We start from the raw sequence: 21,616 nt of genomic DNA on the forward strand, positions 1-21,616 counted from the left end.
AGACCAAAATATTCTGACCGGACCTGGTTGGTTCTTACATTTGCCACTGGAGCCTGGTATAGGAACCGGACCCAATCCACAAATCCCTGCCCAAGCCCAACCTGCCTAGAATACCCCACAGGTACTTCCACTCCACCTGGTCAAAGGCCTTTTCTGCATCCATGGCTACTACCACCTCAATCTCGCGCCCCTCCATTGGCATCATTATAACATTTAAGAGCCGTCTAATATTGGATGTCAGGTGCCTCCCCTTCACAAATCCCATCTGATCCTCCCCGATTACCTCCGGGACACAGTCCTCTATACGCGTGGCCAAGGGCTCTGCCAGTAATTTAGCGTCAACGTTCAAAAGGGAGATTGGCCTGTATGATCCACCGCTCTCTAAGTCCTTATCCCGCTTCAAAATGAGAGATTGATGCTTGTGATACCGTTGGGGGGAGCACTCCCAGCTCTTTAGACTCATTAAAAGCTTTAAACAAGAGCGGCCTCAGCAACCCAGAAAACCTTTTGTCGAACTTCACCAGGTATCTATCAGGTCCCAGGGCCTTACCGGATTGCATCGCCCCAATCCGTCTATCACCTCCTCGAGCCCAATTGGGCCCCCCGGGCCTTCCATCTGCTCCTCATCTACCTTCGTGAACTTTAGCACCCCCCTCCCCAGAAATCGCTTCGTACCCTCTTCCCTGGCTGGGGGTTCCTATTTATAAAGTGAATTTATAGAATTCACGAAACACATAATTTACCGCCCCTGGGTCCACCCCCACCTTCCCCCTGTGGCAGTCACCACTGTTGTATTGTCTATTCTCCATACAAGGCTATTACCGTAAGGCCCCTGTACTGCAGGTACTGGGGTAGATCCCTGCCTGCTGGCTCTACCCAGTAGCCGGAATATAAATGTGTGGGCTCTCCGAGCTGCAGCCATTTCGGCAGCAGCTGCGGGAGGCTCCACATCTCTGCGTAATAAAGCCTCGATTACTCTCTACTCTCGTCTCATCGTAATTGATATTGCATCACCCCCTCATATCCTTTACCTTCCCAATTTCCATTGCCACCTCCTGTTTCCTCAGCTGATATGCTGACATCCTACCAGCTTTCTCCCCATATTGTGCTGGTCACTGTTAACGGGACCCCGTTCACGAACGAAGAGTTCTCCACATTGCACGTATGAACGGGATAAGACCCATCAGGAACGCCCGTACCACCCGTCCTCAAATGGCTTCGCTGAACGGGCTGTAAAAACATTCCAGCGGGGCATGCAGAATCAAATCACAGGCTCCCTGGACATGCGACTGGTGAGATTCCTTTTTCACTGTAGGACAATACCTCATGTCACGGCTGGGGTAGCAAACATTAAATATAACAATAGAAGGAATCACAAAAGGATCTTGCCATTGAATACAAAGATAGCAAGCCAACTATTAGAGTAGGAAATAGGGAGAGCAAACCAAAATCAAATTAAAGGAACTTCAAATATAATGTTACTTTAAGGAAAACCTATTGATCCATATGTCAAGGTTGGATTCATAGCGAGGTATTGACATTAGATGCACCCATATCCTTACCTCAAACGATACAATGAAATCATGAGCATTTGCCTTTTTGGCAGCATCAACAACCTGTTTGGGAAGAAAAAAAAAGTTACTTCCAGTCAAAGAAACATGCACGATTATGTTTTATAGCAGTGTGACAATCATAGGCATCAGACGACTTTGTCTATTTTTTGGCAAACCTATTTTAGAAAAAGGAATACATGTGGTCAAGTCGGAAGTTGAAGAAAATCAAAAAGACAACTTTCTGCAAGCTTTGAAGTTAAAAGGCATGTAATTAAGTAACACCTGCAGAGCTTAACAGTGCAAAAGGGAACTGTGAGCAAAAGTCAGAGTCGAAACATAAATGAGATTGAAAAAAACTTAAAACTTGGGCAATTCCAGCCAAAATAAAGTTGAAACTATAACAAAATGGCTTTTCAAAACAAGAGAAACCTGTCAGGCTGGCCTTTCCAGCCATTGCTTAAATCCTGGTGACATCAGGATGAGGCCCTTAAATCAGCACTAATTGCCCACTAAATGGCCTCATTTAGCCCACTGTCACCCTAGCTGATGGTCTAATTGTCATTAGGACAACCTGCCTATGGGATTTAACGAGACTGTCCCAGTCGTCAAACAGGGGAGCGTAAAATCCAGCCCCGGACTTCACTATTTTCAATAATGCAGCTTGGTCATAAGTATTACTGATTATTTTTAAAAAGATCATAAGTACTGAATTGTAAAATCTTTTCACTGCGACAATCAATAAATAATATACCCATCAAAAAAGTTAATGGATTGGGGTTTGCAATAGGAGTAACAGTGAGGCTAACAGCACTGGGCATTAGAATTGTGAAAAGCTGGAGCAAGTGCACAGTAAAACGTGAAATTCCAGCTGCTGCTGCCAGAGATACGTTGCTCCTCCAGCGTTTACACTGTAATAGTCCTCATCAATAGACACAGTACTACTAATCGCTTCTCGGCCTTTTGGCTAAGATTAAGCGTAGATTGAGCCTTTTGGCTCAGATCTGGTATGTCTCCTTTATGGGGACCATGAATTGGATTCAATTTGAATTGTTTTTTGGAGCAGGCAAAGAGCTGGATTAGGGGTTCGCCTCTGTCCACACTCTGAGCCCTGGCTGTGTAACTAAGATAAAGTAATTAAAAAAAAAAATAGACACAGTACTGATACTACAACAATGGTTTGAACCCAAGGCAGTTTCCCCACTAGCTCTCTGACAAATACGCCAGAAATTGAGGCTGGAGCAGTCAAACATAGAAAGTGACAATTACTATCAAACATCCCCTGACACTGTAATCTTAACTTTAGAAATGTGGAGTCTCATTCCTGTTGAAGATTTCTTAAAAATGGAGGTAGGAATAAAACACAGAAAAGTAAAAAATTAAAACATTATTTTCAGCTGTCTGTTCATTACTTTGCATTATGCACATTAATTCTTTTAAAATACATTTAGAGTACCCAATTATTTTTGTTCCAATTAAGGGACAATTTAGCAAGGCCAATTCACCTATCCTCCAGCATTAAGCATATTTGCATAGAATTTAAACCTTCTGGACTAGGGCGCGATTCTCCGCTCCCCACGCCAGGTGGGAGAATCGCGGGAGGGCCGGGTGACTCACGACACGTCCCCCTCGATTTCTCCCACCCCCCGCTCGGAAGAATCGCCGCTCGCCGTTTTTCACGGCGACCGGCGATTCTCCGATCCGGATGGGCCGAGCGGCCTGCCGTTCGCGACGGCGGCAACCACACCTGGTCGCTGCCGTCGTGAACATGGCGCCAAAAGCTGGTTTGAAGCTTGTGGGGGCGGGGGCGGAGAGGGGAGTGAGCACCACGGCCGTGCTCGGGAGGGGACTGGCCCGCGATCGGTGCCCACCGATCGTAGGGCCGGCATCTCAAAGAGACGCACTCTTTCCCCTCCGCCGCCCCGCAAGATCAAGCCGCCACGTCTTGCGAGGCAGCGGAGGGGAAGACTGCAACCGCGCATGAGCGGGTTTGAGCCGTCGTGACGTCAGCCGCGCATGCTCGGGTTGGAGCCGGACAACCTGCGCATGCGCGGCTGACGTCATTCTCGGCGCGCCGCTTTGAGGCCCGGCGGCTGAGAGTTACGGAGGGCCGCTCCTAGTCCCCCGGGTGGGGGTGAATAAGGTGACAGGAGCGGCCTCCGAGGCCGTCGTGTAACTCGGCCGAGTTCACGATGGCCTTCCCGATTTTTTGCGGGATCGGAGAATTCCGCCCTGCATGTCTCAGTGAGGATTCTCAATCTGATTAGTTGAACAACCTTGCTGTTTCTTGCTCTGCTTATACATGGCACAGATCGCCTGCACAATGGATTGACAAATCTCTGCTGAGAAGCCATCAAAAACTCTTTGGACAGCTGTCCTGGAAGTGAACAATGATTGCCATCACGGACAGCAAAATCGGGACCGATTTATTGTAATGACCAAAAAATGATTAAATTGTTAACTAAATTGTAGATATAGTAGTACATACAGTGCAGAAGGAGGCCATTCAGCCCATCGAGTCTGCACCGACTCACTTAAGCCCTCACTTCCACCCTATCTCCGTAACGCAATAACCCCCCCTAACCTTTTTGGACACAAAGGGCAATTTAGCATGGCCAGTCCACCTAACCTGTACATCTTTGGACTGTGGGAGGAAACTGGAGCACCCGGAGGAAACCCACACAGACACGGGGAGAATGTGCAGACTCCACACAGACAGTGATCCAGAGGGGTATCGAACCTGGAACCCTGGCACTGTGAAGCCACAGTGCTAACCACTATGCTACTGTGCTGCCCAATGGCAAGTACATTTGAGAAAATTAACACTATCATGTGTTTTATCATTCAAATTAATTTGTGTCCCTTTGAAGCAACCACTGAACATTTGATACATTGTATTATTCATCAAATGCAAAATTCCGAATTCTGATGAAGAGATGATACACAAAATGTCAATATGTGCAGACTAATCTTCCAGCCTTTTCTGTTCACAATTTAAAATGCACGGTCACATGGAAAGGTGTTTGAAGCCTCCATCAACAAGGCATACAGATGCTGCCTTTAATAAAAGCATCTTCCCTTCTACAACATGCAAACAGGTTTGCCCTTTGGGTTATTTGTTCGAATCATTTCTAATTATTTTAAATGAGAGCCACCCGTACAACTATACAAAATAAGTATAAACATGGACAAAGTGCACTGTAAAGGCTAAGAAGAGGTGTGCTTAATCCCAGAGTGGATAACAGGAGATGATTAATGGAATTAATCGAGAGTCAATAATCTTAAAATAATCATCTTTACCACTCATGATATCAAGCAACTATGTTCTGCTGAATGATGTGAGATGGTTTTAATTTTTTTTTTTAAAAACCATGACAATTTCAAGTCCTCACCATTTTTGCATCACCAACTTAACAGTTCCCAGAAGCAAATGTTTCTTTTCCTATGTAATGTGCACAATATATTTTTTTTAAATTTAGAGTGCCCAATTCATTTTTTCCAATAAGGGGCAATTTATCGAGGTCAATCCACCTAGCCTGCACATCTTTGGGTTGTGGGGGTGAAACCCATGCAAACACGGGGAGAATGTGCAAACTCCACACGGACAGTGACCCAGAGCCGGGATTGAACCTGGGACCTCGGCGCCGTGAGACAACAGTGCTAACCACTGCACCACCAATAAATTTAATGTCGACATGCTATAATACTACTTTCTGAAATGGGAAATATACAGTAAATGAAACACTTTCATAATAGTTACAGCAAGAACAAAGAACGCAACTACCAAAACAAATACCACATAAACATATGTACAGTAAGTCTGCATAGGCTCAATTAGTTTTATAAAGGTGGCTTCCCAAAAAATGCACGCGTTTCTGTAAGTTGTATAATTCCTACTTTTTAAAATGGCTAATTCAATTTCTTCACCACAAAACTTTCTGAATTAGCGGATTGAATCCCTCTTTTGAGAAGCAAAACAGAGGTCGTGATTTCCCCCCATGTTGTGCCTGACGCTGATCAGAGCATCGTGGGAGAGGCCCAACTCGGGCTTCGTGCCGCTGGCCGTGATCCAGGTAATGGTATTTAAATATTCATGTCCTATTTGAGGCTGCATTCTCGCCGTGTCTGGAAGTCACCGGCCGCACTGGCACTAATTAATACTGGTCTCCACACGACTGGAGACCAGGCCTGATGGCCACTCCAGGGGTCTTGGAGGGCCTGGAAAGTCGGGGACAGGACAGGGCAGTATCCTGGCACTCCCCTTGGCACCCAGCCAGCCTGGCAGTGCCAACTTGGCACCCTGAAAGTATCTACCTTGCACTGCCAGGATGCTTGGCTGGCCTTTCCAGATTGCCCGGTTTCAGGTTGGCACTGCCAAGGTTTGGGGATGGAGGAAGAGCCATGCCCATGAAAGGGGGATGAATGTGGGTTATGAAGGGTGGGGGAACAGCAGTGAGAGTGAGAGGCACCTTGGAGTGGGTGTGCAAATTTCTTTAACAATATTTGTTTAACAATATTAATCTTTTTATTACAAGTCGGCTAACATTAACACTACAATGAAGTTAGTCGCCACATTCGGATACACAGAGGGAGAATTCAGAATGTCCAAATTACCTAACAGCACATCTTTGGGAGGAAACCGGTGCACCCAGAGGAAATTCACCCAGATACAGGGAGAACGTGTTGACTCTGCACAGACAATGACCCAAGCCAGGAATCGAACCTGGGACCCTGGCGCTTGAAGCAACAGTGTAACAGTGCTAACCACTCTGCTACCGTGCCAATAGTGAGTATTTACATTGAGTTTTCCCTTCCCCGATTAATGCTGTGTGACTGCACCCATGCCTACACCTATGTGGCATGTGCCTACCAAAGAGGGAGGGGGATTGTGATGGGGATTCCTGGGGGTAGGTTCTGAGAGAGATGTTGGTAGGTAGGATATTAGAATGTTGCTAGGGTTTAGGGCAGGGGTGGGCAAACTTTTTCGTGCAAGGGCCACATTCAGAAATTCACAATTTTAAAGGGCCGCATAGTAAATTAATAGTCCCGGTTGTAACCAATTAGCGTGCGGCATATACCTCAGCACTTCCCCCGGCGGCATCCTGCCTTTAGCCCTCTTTTTCTCTACTTTTCAAAAATGGCGTTTCACCCGGTTATGATTCTGGGCGCCTCATATAGAACATAGAACAGTACAGCACAGAACAGGCCCTTCGGCCCTCGATGTTGTGCCGAGCAATGATCACCCTACTCAAGTCAACGGATCCACCCTATACCAGTAACCCAACAGCCCCCCCCCCCCATTGGTGGGCCGCATAAAGACCTTTGGTGGGCCGCATGCGGCCCGCGGGCCGTAGTTTGCCCACCCCTGGTTTAGGGTCAGATGCCTGAGGTTAGGGACAAGAGTGATACCAGGGACATAAAGAAGGGTATTCACCCTGGCAGCACTAAGTAGGTCATTCATCTTCTTGCAGTGTTGCAGGCTGGTCCTCCAAGACATGCTACCACACTTACGGCATCAGCCACTTCATCCTAGACATCTGACATCATATGGGCTGCAACTCTTCTGCCAACTCTGGGGAACAGAATGTCCCTCCTTTCCGCCACTGTGTCCAACATCCTGTTGATGTCTGTATCAAGGAACTGTGCAGGTCTCCTTGCAGCCATCTTGGCTGGAATGACAGTCAATGTTGAGGGGAGTGTTTAAATGCTGCTCCTGCTGTTGTGGGAGAGAGTTCCAAACCTCCAACATCCATGATGGCAAAAAGGTAATTCCCAACTCCATCGAAGCACTCCTCCAGAGAATCTGGAATCCGGCGAGATCCATGAAGGCATAGTGATAGTCCATTTGCATGAATTGAATCAGGCCTCTTCAGCATGCTCGTGCCAGTGAGAAACGCTCCGGTTTTCCCGCTGAGGGAGCACTTAGTCTAAAAACCTGGACCCGTTGACACTACCTTAATACTGATGCTGAAGTAAAACAAGATTGAGTGAGTTGATATTAAGTGGGAACTTACTATACAATGGTACACATCTGGCCATTAAATATTTTAAACATGTGCCAAATACAAACATACACAAAGATGTGAACCATTTATTTTGCATCAAAGATGGAAAGTTGTTAAATACAACATGTAAATGATATGAGCAATTAAAACATAGCAATTCTTGCCACTATCAACTTATATAGTTTATAAGCCAATTTCTAGGTTGAGCAGGGCTAAATTAAGAAATGCTTTAGGTTCCAATTCTGTAGGACTGGAGAAATTGGGTTACAGGTAACTAACTAGAAACAGGAGATCAGAACAACCTTCCTGTGAATGAGAGACACCAATTTGGAAATCATTAAAAGGAAAAGCAAATTCCATGCAGGGATCATTATAAACTAACAGGGAGTAAACCTTTCCTGGACGTCAATTGTGAGCTTTTATAGATCCACTCAATTTTTAAAAAATAATTCCTGGGATATGGGTGTCACGTGTATTTGTTACCCATCCCTAATTGCACTGGAGAAGAATTGCTGGCACGGCAAGGACAATTCCCTCACTGATCCTTCATCTTCTCAGGGAAGCATTCCGAATCCTCTGCAGCAATATTTCAGACATTAAGGTTACAATTTCAAGGATATTGACAATGCTGAGGGGTCAAAAACTAACATCCGTAATGTTACGGGTCGAATTTTGTTGGAAAAGTAATGATATGACACCATTCTTACTGTGCTAGACCATTCAGGAGAGATGTTAGGAAGCACTTCTTCACTCAAAGGATGTTGGAGGTTTGGAACTCTCTCCCACAACAGCAGCTGAAGCTAGATCACTTGTTAATTTTAATCTGGGATAGATAGATTTTGTTAAGCAAAGATATTAAGGGATATGGGCTAAAAGCAGGAACATGGAGTTAGGTCACAGATCGGCCAAGATCTCATACAATGGCAGGGCAGGCTGAAGGGGCTGAACGGCCTACTCCTGTTCCCAATTGTTTAAATAATGTGTATGAGTTGCTTAAAATTGTACCATACTTAGAATGGCAACAAAATGCATTTAAAAATCACGGACAAGTGTTACTCCGTGGCAGAAAGATATGGGACGGGATTCTCCGTTCCCCTAGCCACGTGTTTCTCGGCAGCGTGACATTCGGTGGCGGTGGGATTCTCTTTTCCCGGCGCTTGTTAATGGTATTTCCCATTGAAACCACCCCACGCCACCGCGAAACATGCTGGCAGGAGTGGGTTGCCAGGAAGAAAAGTGAATCCCGACAACCGGTAAATTCAGGCCAAGACCTATGAGTGAGCACAGAGGGGAAAGGTCCACTCAATGAATTCTTATTCTGTACTGGATACTGCTGTAACATGAGTAAACAAAATGAGAGATGAGCTTTGCAAGTGAAATAAAGCTATTTAACACCCAGCACCCAAAATGTGCAACCGATTAATTTTCCTTGCTGCAAGGTTGTAATTGTGCAGGACAATGAGGTTCTCTGGGGCATTCCTACACAGAAGGAGCAATGCCTATTTTAACGAGTGGCCGGATATAATTTGCTCAAGTCCTGCCCTTTCCCACCACCACCCCGAGCTAAAGACGGTCATAACAGTGATGTGGTTTTAGGATTTTCCTTCAAGATATCGACTGAGATTGGGAAGCTTGTGAGCAGGAAGGAAAGGGAAAAATGGGTTATACCAAGGCAGGATAAAGGATAAATGCTCAGCAGCACAATGAGAGCTATTCGTCAGCCTGTCTGGTTCAGGAAGACGTTCATTCAGGTTACAATTTCAAGGAAATGGACTTTGAAATTGCAGAAATTCACATGATCTAGTTCAAGATCAGTTGCAATTTATTTGTGGGGTCTCAATCTACACAGTTTTCACACAGACAAACAGAACCAATGCTGGCAGTTTTTTTCATGTAAAGGAAGATGCCAGTCAGTTTGTTTTTTGAAATGGGAATTCTGCAATGAAGCAGTAACATTCTGTTACTTAGCACTAGAATCTATTAACCGCACAATAAAAGGTCTCTTGGAAAATCATAATTGATCAAGCAGAATCAATATGGTTTTATAGAAGAGAAACTATATTTGACAAATCTTGAGAGTGCAGCTAGTAGGATAGATATCAGTGGATGTAGTAGATTTGGATTTTTAAAAGGTATTTGATAAGATGCCACATAAGAGGTTGTTACGCAAGATTAAGGCTGATGGGAAGAGGCATGGATTGAAGTTTGCTTATAAGGACAGAAAACAGAAAGGAATAAACAGATCTATTTCAAGATGGCAGGGTGTAACTAGCAGAACACAGCAAGTATCAGTGCTTGGACCTCAGCTATTTACATCTATATCAATGATTTAGATAAAGTGAATGTATCCAGGTTTGTTGCAGATAATAAGCTAGGTGGGAAAGTTGTGAGAAGGTTCCAAAAGGCTATAAAGGAATAAAGACCAGTTAAGTAAGTAGGTGGCAGATGGAGTATGATGCTCGAAAATGTGAAATGATCTGCTTCGGTAGGAAGAATTGTGAGGGATCTTCCTAATGATGCCCTTAGTTCCTACTTCTTTTACTTTGTCTATATAGTTTTTGGTCCATGGATCGTTCATGGAGACAAACCTTTGAGTCGAGCATAGGAAGTTAAGGAACACAAAGTGTCAAAATAGTACACTGTGTTATAAAGTTTTGTATTTTGGATCCAGACCTTCAGGCACCGAAGAGATTAGATAGGTCATTTCAGTTGCTTGTCTGGTGGGCAGTGGATTGGCCAGGGAGTATTCTGCTCTGCACCCGACAGCAATTGGTTCCTGTCAGGTGGGGTTTTTTGGAGAGAGCCCAGAAGCCACTGGATGCTCAAGGTGGAAGCAGCTCTCTCTCTACTGCCGACTGTGTGAAGACAGAAGTTTCTAGACCCCGAGAGAAGAACCTCTCTCTCGAATGCTAGCATCTCTTTACTACTTTTTACTCTTCTTTACTACTTCTGCAGCAAAGGGTTCCACAGATTCACCACCCTCTGGATGAAGAAATTTCTCCTCATCTCAGTTTTAAAGGATCGTCCCTTCAGTCGGAGACTGTGCCTTCTGCTTCTAGTTTCTCCTACAAGTGGAAACATCCTCTCCACGTCCACTCTATCCAGGCCTCGCAGTATCCTTTAAGTTTCAATAAGATCCCTCCTCTTCCTTCTAAATTCCAACGAGTACAGATCCAGAGTCCTCAGCTATTCCCCATACGACAAGCTCTTCATTCCAGGGATCATTCTTATGAACCTCCTCTGGACCCTTTCCAAGGCCAGCAGATCCTTCCTCAGATACGGGGCCCAAAACTGCTCACAATACTCCAAATGGGGTCTGACCAGAGCCTAATACAGTCTCAGAAGTACATCCCTGTTCTTGTATTCTAGCCCTCCAGACATGAATGCTAACATTGCATTTGCCTTCCTAACTGCCGATTGAACCTGCACATTAATCTTAAGAAAATCGTGAACAAGGACTCCCAAGTCCCTTTGTGCTTCTAATTTCCTTAACCGTTTCCCATTTAGAAAATAGTCTGACTCCATCCCCCTTCCAAAGTGCATAACTTCACACTTTTCCACACTGTATTCCATCTGCCACTTCTTTGCCCTCTCTCTGAGCCTGTCCAAATCCTTCTGCAGCCTCTTGATTCCTCAATGCTACCTGTCCCTCTACAGATCTTTGTATCATCTGCAAAATTTGCAACAGTTCCTTCTTCCAGATCTAAACTGCTGGTTTAGCTCAGTGGGCTAGATAGCTGGTTTGTAATGCAGAACAAAGACAGCAGCACGGATTTAATTCCCGTACCAGCTTACCCGAACATGCGACGGAATTTGGCGACTAGGGGCTTTTCACAGTAACACCCTCCTGGACACTGTGGAGGAGAGGCAGGCCACCCTTCACCCTGGCCCTGGAAGGAGGCTACCAGTCACCGCCGTTCACCATGCTTGGGCAGAGGTGGTGAGCACCACGAGCAACACCATCCGAACCGGCCTGCAGTGCAGGAAGAAACTGCAAGGCCTCCTCAGGGCTGTTTGGACAAGTAGGTAACACTGTGTCCCTGGCACCAATCCCATATCACACACCCGTACCTCCCCCTTCGCCCACCCAGAGGGCGGCCGAACCCCCACCCTGCACCACATTCCAGACCCCATTCCACTGCCATGGCCAGGTGCCCTGGGCTGTATGCATCGGACTGTCCAACACTGCATTTCCTGTCCCTCCCACACCCCTGCCACAACCAAGAGAAGGCCGCCCATAAACGCCGGGAGCGGGAGAAAACTGGAGGGGGCTGCAGGACCTGCGGCCCCTCACCGCGGCAGAGCAGCGGGCCCGAGACGTGGTTGGCAGGCCCGAGGAAAGGGAAGTCGCCGGGTTGGAGTTCGGCCGTGGGCAAGGAATTGAGATCTGCTTAGTTGCGGTTCACCGTGCCACATGTGTCAACTGCTCCCCTCCCCAGCCCAGTCTAATCATGCGCCTAATCTTGTGTCTTGCAGGAGCTGCTGGTTATGGGGCGGGTCCATATGGTGTCCCACACCCCCAGCCGCAGCCAGTGTCACAATAGTGTGCCGAGTAGCAATGATGACACCAGCACGGAGTTGCTACATATGCCTGAAACCCAGGACACCCCGGAGCTCGATTTCACCGTAGACACTGATTTTCCCGTCATAGCTATCTCCAACACTATCCATCACCCCAGAGACACACACCTTGGTCAGGCACTTTAGTGAAGAGGCTCCTGGGACAACCTCTGGTGCGTACCACACAGTTGCTCCGGAACATAAGGTGGACGGCAGGCCGCCCTCCGGGACAAGCTGCCATCCAGACAGATTGCAGACTTCTGGAATGGACAATCCCATCTATGGTGGAGAGGCAGTTGCAGACCCAGGGACTACATGAAGGGTTGGCGGTAAGTTTTAGCACTTGCAGACGCAGGTGAAAGGTTCCAACTGCGTGCGGAAGCAGGAGGTGGTGCCGACCATGCATGCCACCCAGGCCAATAGCGCACGGGTGGCGTCTGCAGTGAAGGCCTTGGGGTGAGGGTTGCGGATATGGATCAGCATGTCCAAGGCCTAGGGCACTCGTGCCAGAGCAACCTGGACATTGCAGCGGCGCTCGTGAACATGGCCCAGTCACAGCGGGCCATGGCTGAGATCGTTGGCGGCATTGCCCAGGCACTGGCAGACACGGCACAGATGCTGAGGGAGGTGACCAAGTCCCAGAGGGAGATGGCACAGTCAGTGGTTGATGTGGCACAGACCCAGAAGGTGGTGGCACAGTCACAGCATGATGTGGTGTAGTCCCAGACGTAGATGGTCCACTCCCTTTGCTCTATGGCCCTGAGTGAGCAGTCCCTGGCAGAGACGAGAGCAAGCCTCCAGACTGGCAGCGCCCAGTGGCGGGGGTGCCACAGGAGACACTCCGCTCACACCCCAGTCCCATGCAGTAACCCGGGGATCATTGGGCACCCCAAGGACGGAGGAGGTGATGGGGCCTGTGCCGGTGACTCCCGCAGGGGAGATACTAGAAACACCGCTGCACCTCGGACTTCTCCTCCCCTCCTGTCCCTGCGTATCTGGTGGGCAGCCAGCACAACAGGGTGGTACCACGCCACCTGGGACGCCCGAGCAGCAGCCGGGACCATCCAGTCCTGGTTTCTCATGGACTATACCCAGTGTTGCTGACAACAGAGGGCCCACACACCACAGCGCAGCAGGTATGTATCACGGAAGGGATTGCAGGCAGGGAGGGGATGCGGTGTCCGTGGCCAGTCTCCCCCTCGCCCCAAAGTCAGTGAACCTGGAGGCGATCAGAGTGTCCCGTACTCGTTGGCCTTGGCACACACGTCTTGAAGCCTCGCGTGCCTACCTGGGCTCCATATCCTGCCCGTCCTGCTCCTTCCCCGCATCCTCCACTTCAGAGGATGCCTGGTATTCATCCTCCTCCCCCAGCACGTCGCCTCTCGTTGCACGATGTTGTGGAGAACACAGCAGGCCACCACGATGTGGGCGACCCTCTCAGCGGCACAGTGGAGGACCCTCCCAGAGCGGTCCAGGCACCTGAACCACATCTTCAGTAGGCCGAAGCACGCCCCTCATCGCTGCATGGGCGTCGTTGTAGCGGGTCTCAGCTTTGGTCTGTGGCGTCATCAGCCACGACCGCAGTGGATAATCCTTGTCACGCAGGAGCCAACACCCCAGCTCGGGGGGCAACTCGAAGAGGCTGGGAATCATCGAGTGTGCCATGATGAAGCCATTGTGCACACTGCCCCAGTATCGGGCGCAGACGTGCATGATATGCAGCTGATGGTCGAGTGGAGCCGCTTTCGGTTTGTGTAGAGTGACCTGTCATCTGCAGATGCTCAAAGGGCAACATGCATCCCGATTATCCCTCGATCCAGGGTTTGATAGTCATGGCGGCGAACCCTGCTGCCTGAGCTTCCTGGTGGGCTCGGTCCACATTGAAATAGGTGTATTGTGCCGACTGGGCTTATAGGGCCTCCGTGATGGCGCCACTCGGCACATTGACAGCCATCGGGAGCGGGTGTCCTCCCCCATTTCCCCGCGGTGCCAGGTGTGCCATGATCCGGCAGATATGTCGCACTATTCCCCAGCGCAGCTGAAGTCTTCGCCAGCATGCCTGGTCCGGCAGGTCCTCGAATGACAGGCGCTGCCAGTACACAAGAGACCTCATGCGGCACCTCCTCCTCTTCCTCAGCCTGTTGGACGGCCGACTCTCCATCCTGAGCGGCTGCCTCCTGTTCTGCTGCTGCAGCTTCCTCACCATCCTTGAGCAGCTCCAGGTCATACAGCCGCAGTGCATCTCCCAGGGCTGCGGCGACTAGCAGGAAGGTGAACATTGCTGGTTGTATTCCAATATCCATTGACTGCAGGGGGTGAAAGGCTGACATGTTAGCATGGTGCGTACCCCCCATGCCAACAAGGTCTAACAGGCTACATGGTGCCCCTGGTTGGCACTTCAGACTCTGCATCCGCATGTTCACCCCACCCCACCCCCGCACCCAGGCCCCATCGGTGTCCGGCACCGTGGGGGCCTCTGGCACTCATCCCTGCTGCCAGGGGTACCATCTGCTGCCCCTGCCAGCAGTACGCTCCATAGAAGCCATCCAGTGCCCCCATAGGGGCTACAGTGGGCATTGTCTTGGGTGGGCTGCCTGATGCCCCGCCAGCGGGTGGTGGCTGGTTAGGGGGTATGGCGGAGCCTGGTTTGAGGGGTGGAGGGTGGGGGGGGGGGGCGGGAGAGTGGGGGCTGGGGTGCGTGCCTAGTGGGGCACCCATACAGCCGGTGTTGCTCTGCAGAACCAGGGGCCAAGGTGGGTGGGTGATCAGTGGGATGTGCAGCAGGCTGGCTGCCTTGCAGGCCGCGACAATGGCGGTCCGTGCCTGGACACTGCCCCAGTACGTGGGGGGGGGGGGGGGGGGGGGGGGGGGGGTCACTCCGGCCACCTGGCAGATCCACCCACCCAGTGTCTGGCCCAGCAGCCCACAATTGCACCTCCTCGTGTCTTACCTCATCTCTCTCCCTCAACAGCCACGGCACCGGCTTCATGATTTTTTAAAGCACAAATGAACCTTGTGGTCGGGAATATGCCTCGGTGGAGGCGGAGAATTGCACAGGCTTTGGAGAATACCAAGTCAGGCTGGCAATTGATATGCCAAGGGTGTTTACTGTACGTGTGTTCTGGAATGCATTGACGCCATTGTCCAGGAGATGGAGAATTGCGATTTGATGAAACCGGCATTTGCCACAATTTTGGCGTCGGAACCAATTCTCCACCCAATCACGTTTCCCAATTCCGGCGCTGCTGATGGAGAATCCGCCCCGAGATGTTAGAGCCACATGGGGCTCGAGAGTCACAGGTTGCAGATCCCTAGGGTAGGCCACTCAGGACTGAGTTGAGGAAAGATTTCTTCATTCAAAGTGTTGCAAATCTTTGACATACTCTATCCCAGGTTGCTGCTGATGCTGAGTCAATGAACACATTCAAAACCGAGATCAAGAGATTCTTGGGCACTAAGGGGATCTCGTGATTATGGAGATAGAGCAGGAAATTGGAGTCAAAGTTCAACCATGATCTAACTGAATGGCTGAGCAGGCTTGATGGACTGCTTTGCCTCCTGCTCTTTCTATGTTCTTAGCTTGCATTCTCATCGCAAGGTGCTTGTCAGGAGCATTATGCAGCAAAATAAGATCGCTTGCCACATGAGGAGAGAGAAGGACAGATGTTGAGAACCTTGGTCAGAGAGATAGGTTTTAAGGAGCATTTTATAGAAAGAGAGAGAATTGAGAGTCAGATATAATGCAAAAGTGTAGGGAGGGAACTCCACAGCATTCAGAGGGCAGCACGGTGACGCAGTGGGTTAGCCCTGCTGCCTCACGGCGCCGAGGGTCCCAAGTTCGATCCTGGCTCTGGGTCACTGTCCGTGTGGAGTTTGCACATTCTCCCCGTGTCTGCGTGGGTTTTGCCCCCACAACCCAAAGATGTGCAGGTTAGGTGGATTGGCCACGCTAAATTGCCCCTTAATTGGAAAAAAATGACTGGGTACTCTAAATTTTTTTTTTTTTAATTGAGCATTCATAAACTTTAGCTGTAGCCAACTTGCGCCCAAGGTCTGTGCGCTTGGGTTCATAAGTTGCATAGTATAGGAGCAGAATGAGGCCACTCGGCCCATCGAGTCTGCTCCGCCATTCAATCATGGCTGATATTTTTCTCATCCCCATTCTTCTGCCTTCTCCCCATAACCCCTGTTCCCCTTATTGATCAAGAACCTATCTATCTCTGTCTTAAAGGCACTCAGTGATTTGGCCTCCACAGCCTCCTGTGGCACAGTTCCACAGATTCACCACCCTCTGGCTGAAGAAATTCCTCCTCATAGAATTTACAGTGCAGAAGGAGGCCATTCGGCCCATTGAGTCTGCATCGGCTCTTTGAAAGAGCACCCTATCCAAGCCCACACCTCCACCCTATCCCCATAACCCCACCCAACACTAAGGGCAATTTTGGACACTAAGGGCAATTTAGCATGGCCAATCCACCCAAGCTGCGGGAGGAAACCCACGCACACACGGGGGAGCGTGCAGACTCCGCACAGACAGTGACCCAAGCCGGGAATCGAACCTGGAGCTGTGAAGCAATTGTGCCTACCACCATGCTACCGTGCTGCCCACTCTGTTTTAAAGGACCGTCCCTTTAGTCTGAGATTGTGTCCTCTGCTTCTAGTTTTTCCTACAAGTGGAAACATCCTCTCCACGTCCACTCTATCCAGGCCTCGCAGTATCCTGTAAGTTTCAAAAAGATCCCCCCTCATCCTTCCAAACTCCAACGAGTATAGACACAGAGTCCTCAACCGTTCCTCATACGACAAGCTCTTCATTCCAGGGGCTATTCTTGTGAACCTCCTCTGGACCCTTTCCAAAGCCAGCATATCCTTCCTTAGATACAGGGCCCAAAACTGCTCACAATACTCCAAATGGGGTCTGGCCAGAGTTTTATACAGCCTCAGAAGTACATCCCTGGTCTTGTATGTTGGAGATGGAACGAATACTATTGTCACAATTTTGCCTGTCTGAAGCCTGCAAGCAAGTGGAATTGTCTGAGGTTCCAGGTAGTATAAATGACTTTGAGGCAGGCTTGCTGCATTCGCAGAAATGGAGGTGGGCTGAGTCCAGAGCAGGCCCATTAAAAAAACCCGTGTACCTGTAAAACCTTGATCCGGTACACCCGATGCAATTAGTGATTTATCTATTTTTAAAAATAAATTTAGAGTGTCCAATTATTTTTTTCCACTTATGGGGCAATTTAGCGTGGCCAATCCACCTAATATGCAAACTCCACAAGGATAATGACTTGGGGCCGGGATCGAACTGGGTCCTCGGTGCCGTGAGGTAGTAGTGCTAACCATTTTGTCGCCGTGCTACCCTAGTGATTTATCTATAAACAGTTGAGTCTTCTGACCACGTTATTTTTAAAAAATAAACATTTTGAGGTAATTATGGTTTTATAATAATAACAGAAGAAATAGTGTGCATACAAATATAAACACAGTGTATTCCTCCGTCACTGGTCCCACCTTTTCTAACCCTACTCTAAACTAAACTAAACCCCAACCCCCACCCCTTTTTTCTGCTGATGGTTAACCCTCCCCAAAGAAGCCGACGAACGGCCGCCACCCCCGGACGAACTCCAACACTGACCCTCTCAGGGCAAACCCAATCCTCTCCAGTTAGAGAAAGCTAGCCACGCCAGTCAGCCAGGCCTCCGACTTCGGGGGCCCCTCCGAGTCCTTCCACGTCAATAATATCCGTCTGCAGGCTACCAGAGGGGCAAAGGACAGAACGTCCGCCCCCCTCCCCCCAGACTGCCAGGTCCCCCGTCACCCCGAAAATTGCCACCCCCAGACTCGGCATAACCCTTGCCCCCAACACCCTGGACATGTCCTCCGCAAATCCCGCCAGAATCTCCCACGCCCCAGGCATGCCCAGAACACATGGACATGGTTCGCTGGTCCCCCGCACACCCATCCTCCACCTCAAAGAACCAGCTCATCCGGGCCACCGTCATGTGAGCCCAGCGGACAACCCCAAATCGCACTAGGCTGAGCCCGGCACACGATGCGGACGTGCTGACCCTGCTCAATGCGTCCGCTCAGAGACTGTCCTCCATCCTCCCCCCCAACTCCTCCCCCCACCCGTGTTCCAGCTCCTCGGTCTGCGTTTCCTCTGACCCCAGAAGCTCCTTATAAATGTTCAAAACCCTCTCCTCTCCCACCCCACCACAGAAACCACCCGGACGCCCAGACACCGGAGGGCCAGGCACCGGAAGCCCCCCCCCTCACCACTCCAAACGGCAGCTCCCCCAATCACCCGCCTTACCGCCCCGCCCGGACCACGAATACCCCTTGCCCCCCATGCTCAAACCACAACCCGAAAAGCGGCCAAAATCCCCCAGAATCCTCACAATTTCCTTCGACCCCACCAGCGGGTCCGAAACACACAAGAGCGGGCCGTCTGTGCACAGCGAGACCATGCACCCCACCCCCTCCCCAACCCAGCAGCCCCCAGCACCCCCCCCCCCCCCCCCCCCCCGAGGCCCTCAATGCGTCCCCTCTGGCGGCAAGAGCGGGTAGGCCGAGACCCGCCCGTGCAGGAAGTCCTATGCCTGCAGGCATCCAAACTGCACCATCCCCCAACCCAAATTCCTCCTCCAACTCCCCCAGGCCGGGAACGCTCCCCTTTACAAACACATCTCCCATCCTCTTGATCTCCACCCTCCGCCATCTCTGGAACCCCCCACCCAGTCCCCTGTGGCAAACCGGCGATCAGCGCAGATTGGAGACCAGACCGATGCCCTCCCCCGCCACCTCCACTGCCCCCAGACCCGCCACCACCACAGGGCCGGCGGAGCACCACCCCCAAACCAGTGCCTCTGCACGACGACGCCCCCACAGTGACATCCCCCCCAACCACCCACCCCTCCCAACCATGGCCACACCCGCCACCCAACAGCAATTGCCAAAGTTCGGCAGCGCCAACCTGCCCTCCCCCGGCTACGTCCCAGAACCACCACCCCAACCCGCGGGGTCCCGCCCGCCCACGCTAAGCCAGTGACCATCCCATTGACCCGTCTAAAGAAGGACCGTGGACCAAAGATGGGGAGACACCGAAACACAAACAGGAATCCCGGGAGGACCCTCACCCCACCGCCTGCACCCTCCCAGCCAGCGACAGCGGGAGCACGCCTCACCTCCGGAAATCCTCCCCCACCCGGTCCACTAGTCGGGCCAGATCTAGCCTGTGCAGTCGTTCCCATTCCCTCGCCACCCGGACGCCCAGGCACCGGAAGCCCCCCACCACTCCAAACGGCAGCTCCCCCAATCACCCGCCTTATTGCCCTGCCCGGACCACGAATACCCCTTGCCCCCCATGCTCAAACCACAACCCGAAAAGCGGCCAAAATCCCCCAGAATCCTCACAATTTCCTTCGACCCCACCAGCGGGTCCGAAACACACAAGAGCAGGCCGTCCGTGCACAGCGAGACCATGCACTCCACCACCACCCCCCCCCCCCAACCCAGCAGCCCCCAGCACCCCCCCCCCCCCCCCGAGGCCCTCAATGCAACCGCCAGCGGCCCCATGGCCAGCGCAAACAGCAGCGGGGAGAGGGGGCACCCCTGGCCCCTTCTGACCACCTTCTCCTTCACCTTCTCACCCATTATCCACTTTATGAACGGAACTCACAATCCCTATTACAACAGGTGGCAGCAGCTGAATAGCCCGCAAAACTGAATAATCAAACAGATTCTTTAAACTATCTGTGTGAACAAAGTTAAGGATCTTTAAAATGATTGGGCAGTTGGATTGCAGCTGAGAGTCCATGAAACCCCCTCAAGTAAGTGAACAGACTTCAGAGCTGCTATCTCAACATATGTTCAGGCTCAATACATAAAAGCAATGGGAAAACATTTGTTACACATTTTGATCATACTTGACTGCACTAACAACAATAGTAGGAAATATACTCCATTATTTTTATAAAAACTCACCTGAAGACTTTTCTAGATCTACAACGTTGCTCTTTTACTTGAGAGCTTGCAGAAGTAACAATCTGGCAAATCCATTATTTTAATATTTTCCAATCACAGCACTGCCAATACTTACCTCACTATACACAGATACCACTCATACATTTAATGATAAACTGTAAAGGAGATAAAACCATTTTACTTACTCTTTAAACTCTACCTACCTCCAGCCCATAGTTTATCTTCCTCACGGCCTGTTTAAAACCTCTCAAGGACCATACATTTAAACTGTTGGCTATAAGCACCATAAAATTAACAGTGTGTACAGGTGGAAATATTATTGCAATTCTTTGTTCAAAAATGGCACTCGATGCAGTGTAGGAAGTTGTACATTTGGTTTCTCTTGTGAAGCAAGAGGCTTCAAAGGTACGGAACAACCTTCCTTCTTGTCTATTAATTACCTTCACGTGCATATTGATGAAATTCTATTTATAGCCTGTTTTTCTTGAAATGCAGATCCTCATTCCAATATCTAGCTCCAATAAAAAAAGTAACATTTGCTTTTTGATTTGCATTAGTAAAGATGACATTATTTTCAAACAAGTGCAACTTAGTGTTCTCACTCCTTCAATTGTTCTATTCTTGGTCTTTTGTGGAGCTGAACTGATCTAAAACATCTACACCATCACTGCACAGCATAGTGGTAAATTCTGTGAAAGGTGCACAAAGACATTGTGGTGAATGTAGGAATTTCAGATATGTTGTATTATATGTATTTGGTGCAGACAGGGTTAAAAGCCTGGGTTGGGGTGTGCGTGTGGATCTGCTGCAGTAATATTTCTTTAAAATTCTGATTAACAAGAGAAGCAGACACTTTGGCTAAAAGGATAATTAAAGCATCATAAAAGTTGGGCCAATGGAATTTTGTTTATATGAAGAAGGTTCCCGGGGGAGTAGATAATTAGAGACGTTGGGCGCGATTCTCCGATATGGGGAGAAATCGTAAGGCTGGCGTCAAATCCGGGCGGGTTTGACGCCAGCCCCCCCCTCCCCGACCGGGAACCAATTCTGGTCCCCGGTCGGGGCTAGCATGCCGACGCCGTAAACTCCGGCATCGCGGGCTTAACGGATTTCGTTAAGCCCGCTTGCCAGAGTTAGCGCCGGCTGACGCGTCATATGACGTCAGCCGCGCATGCGCGGATTGGAAGACTCCAACCCGCGCATACGCGGATGACGTCATCGCGCATTTGCGCGAAACCTGCGCATGCGCGGGCCGGGATGCCCCTCAGCCGCCCCGCGAAGTGATACAGCGGGGCGGCGGAGGGACAAAGAGTGCGCGGGCATCGGGCCCGTTGCCCGCGATCGGTGCCCACTGATCGCGGGCCCATGGCACCCTTGGCACGGCCGTGGTACGGCCGTGCCAATCGGTGCCATGGTTTTAAAGATCGAGAGTTTACGGCCGTTTTTACGAACGGCCAGACCAGGTGTGTTTGCCGTTCGTAAAAACAGCCGTAAAGGGCTGGGAACTCGGCCCATCGA

General features: G+C 50.0%; 1 protein-coding gene across 1 annotated transcript in view; it reads right to left on the bottom strand.

Moving 5' to 3' along the window:
• The window catches only part of LOC119956611 (ABC transporter B family member 1-like), a 309,180-nt gene that overhangs the window by 103,629 nt on the left and 183,935 nt on the right, over nt 1–21,616 (bottom strand). Inside the window, exon 17 of the mRNA XM_038783984.1 lies at nt 1,563–1,616. Within this exon, the coding sequence (XP_038639912.1) occupies nt 1,563–1,616 (54 nt within the window). The remainder of the gene's footprint in view (nt 1–1,562; nt 1,617–21,616) is intronic.

This window comes from Scyliorhinus canicula, chromosome 1 (assembly GCF_902713615.1).
Source record: "Scyliorhinus canicula chromosome 1, sScyCan1.1, whole genome shotgun sequence".
NCBI classification, from domain to species: domain Eukaryota; kingdom Metazoa; phylum Chordata; class Chondrichthyes; order Carcharhiniformes; family Scyliorhinidae; genus Scyliorhinus; species Scyliorhinus canicula.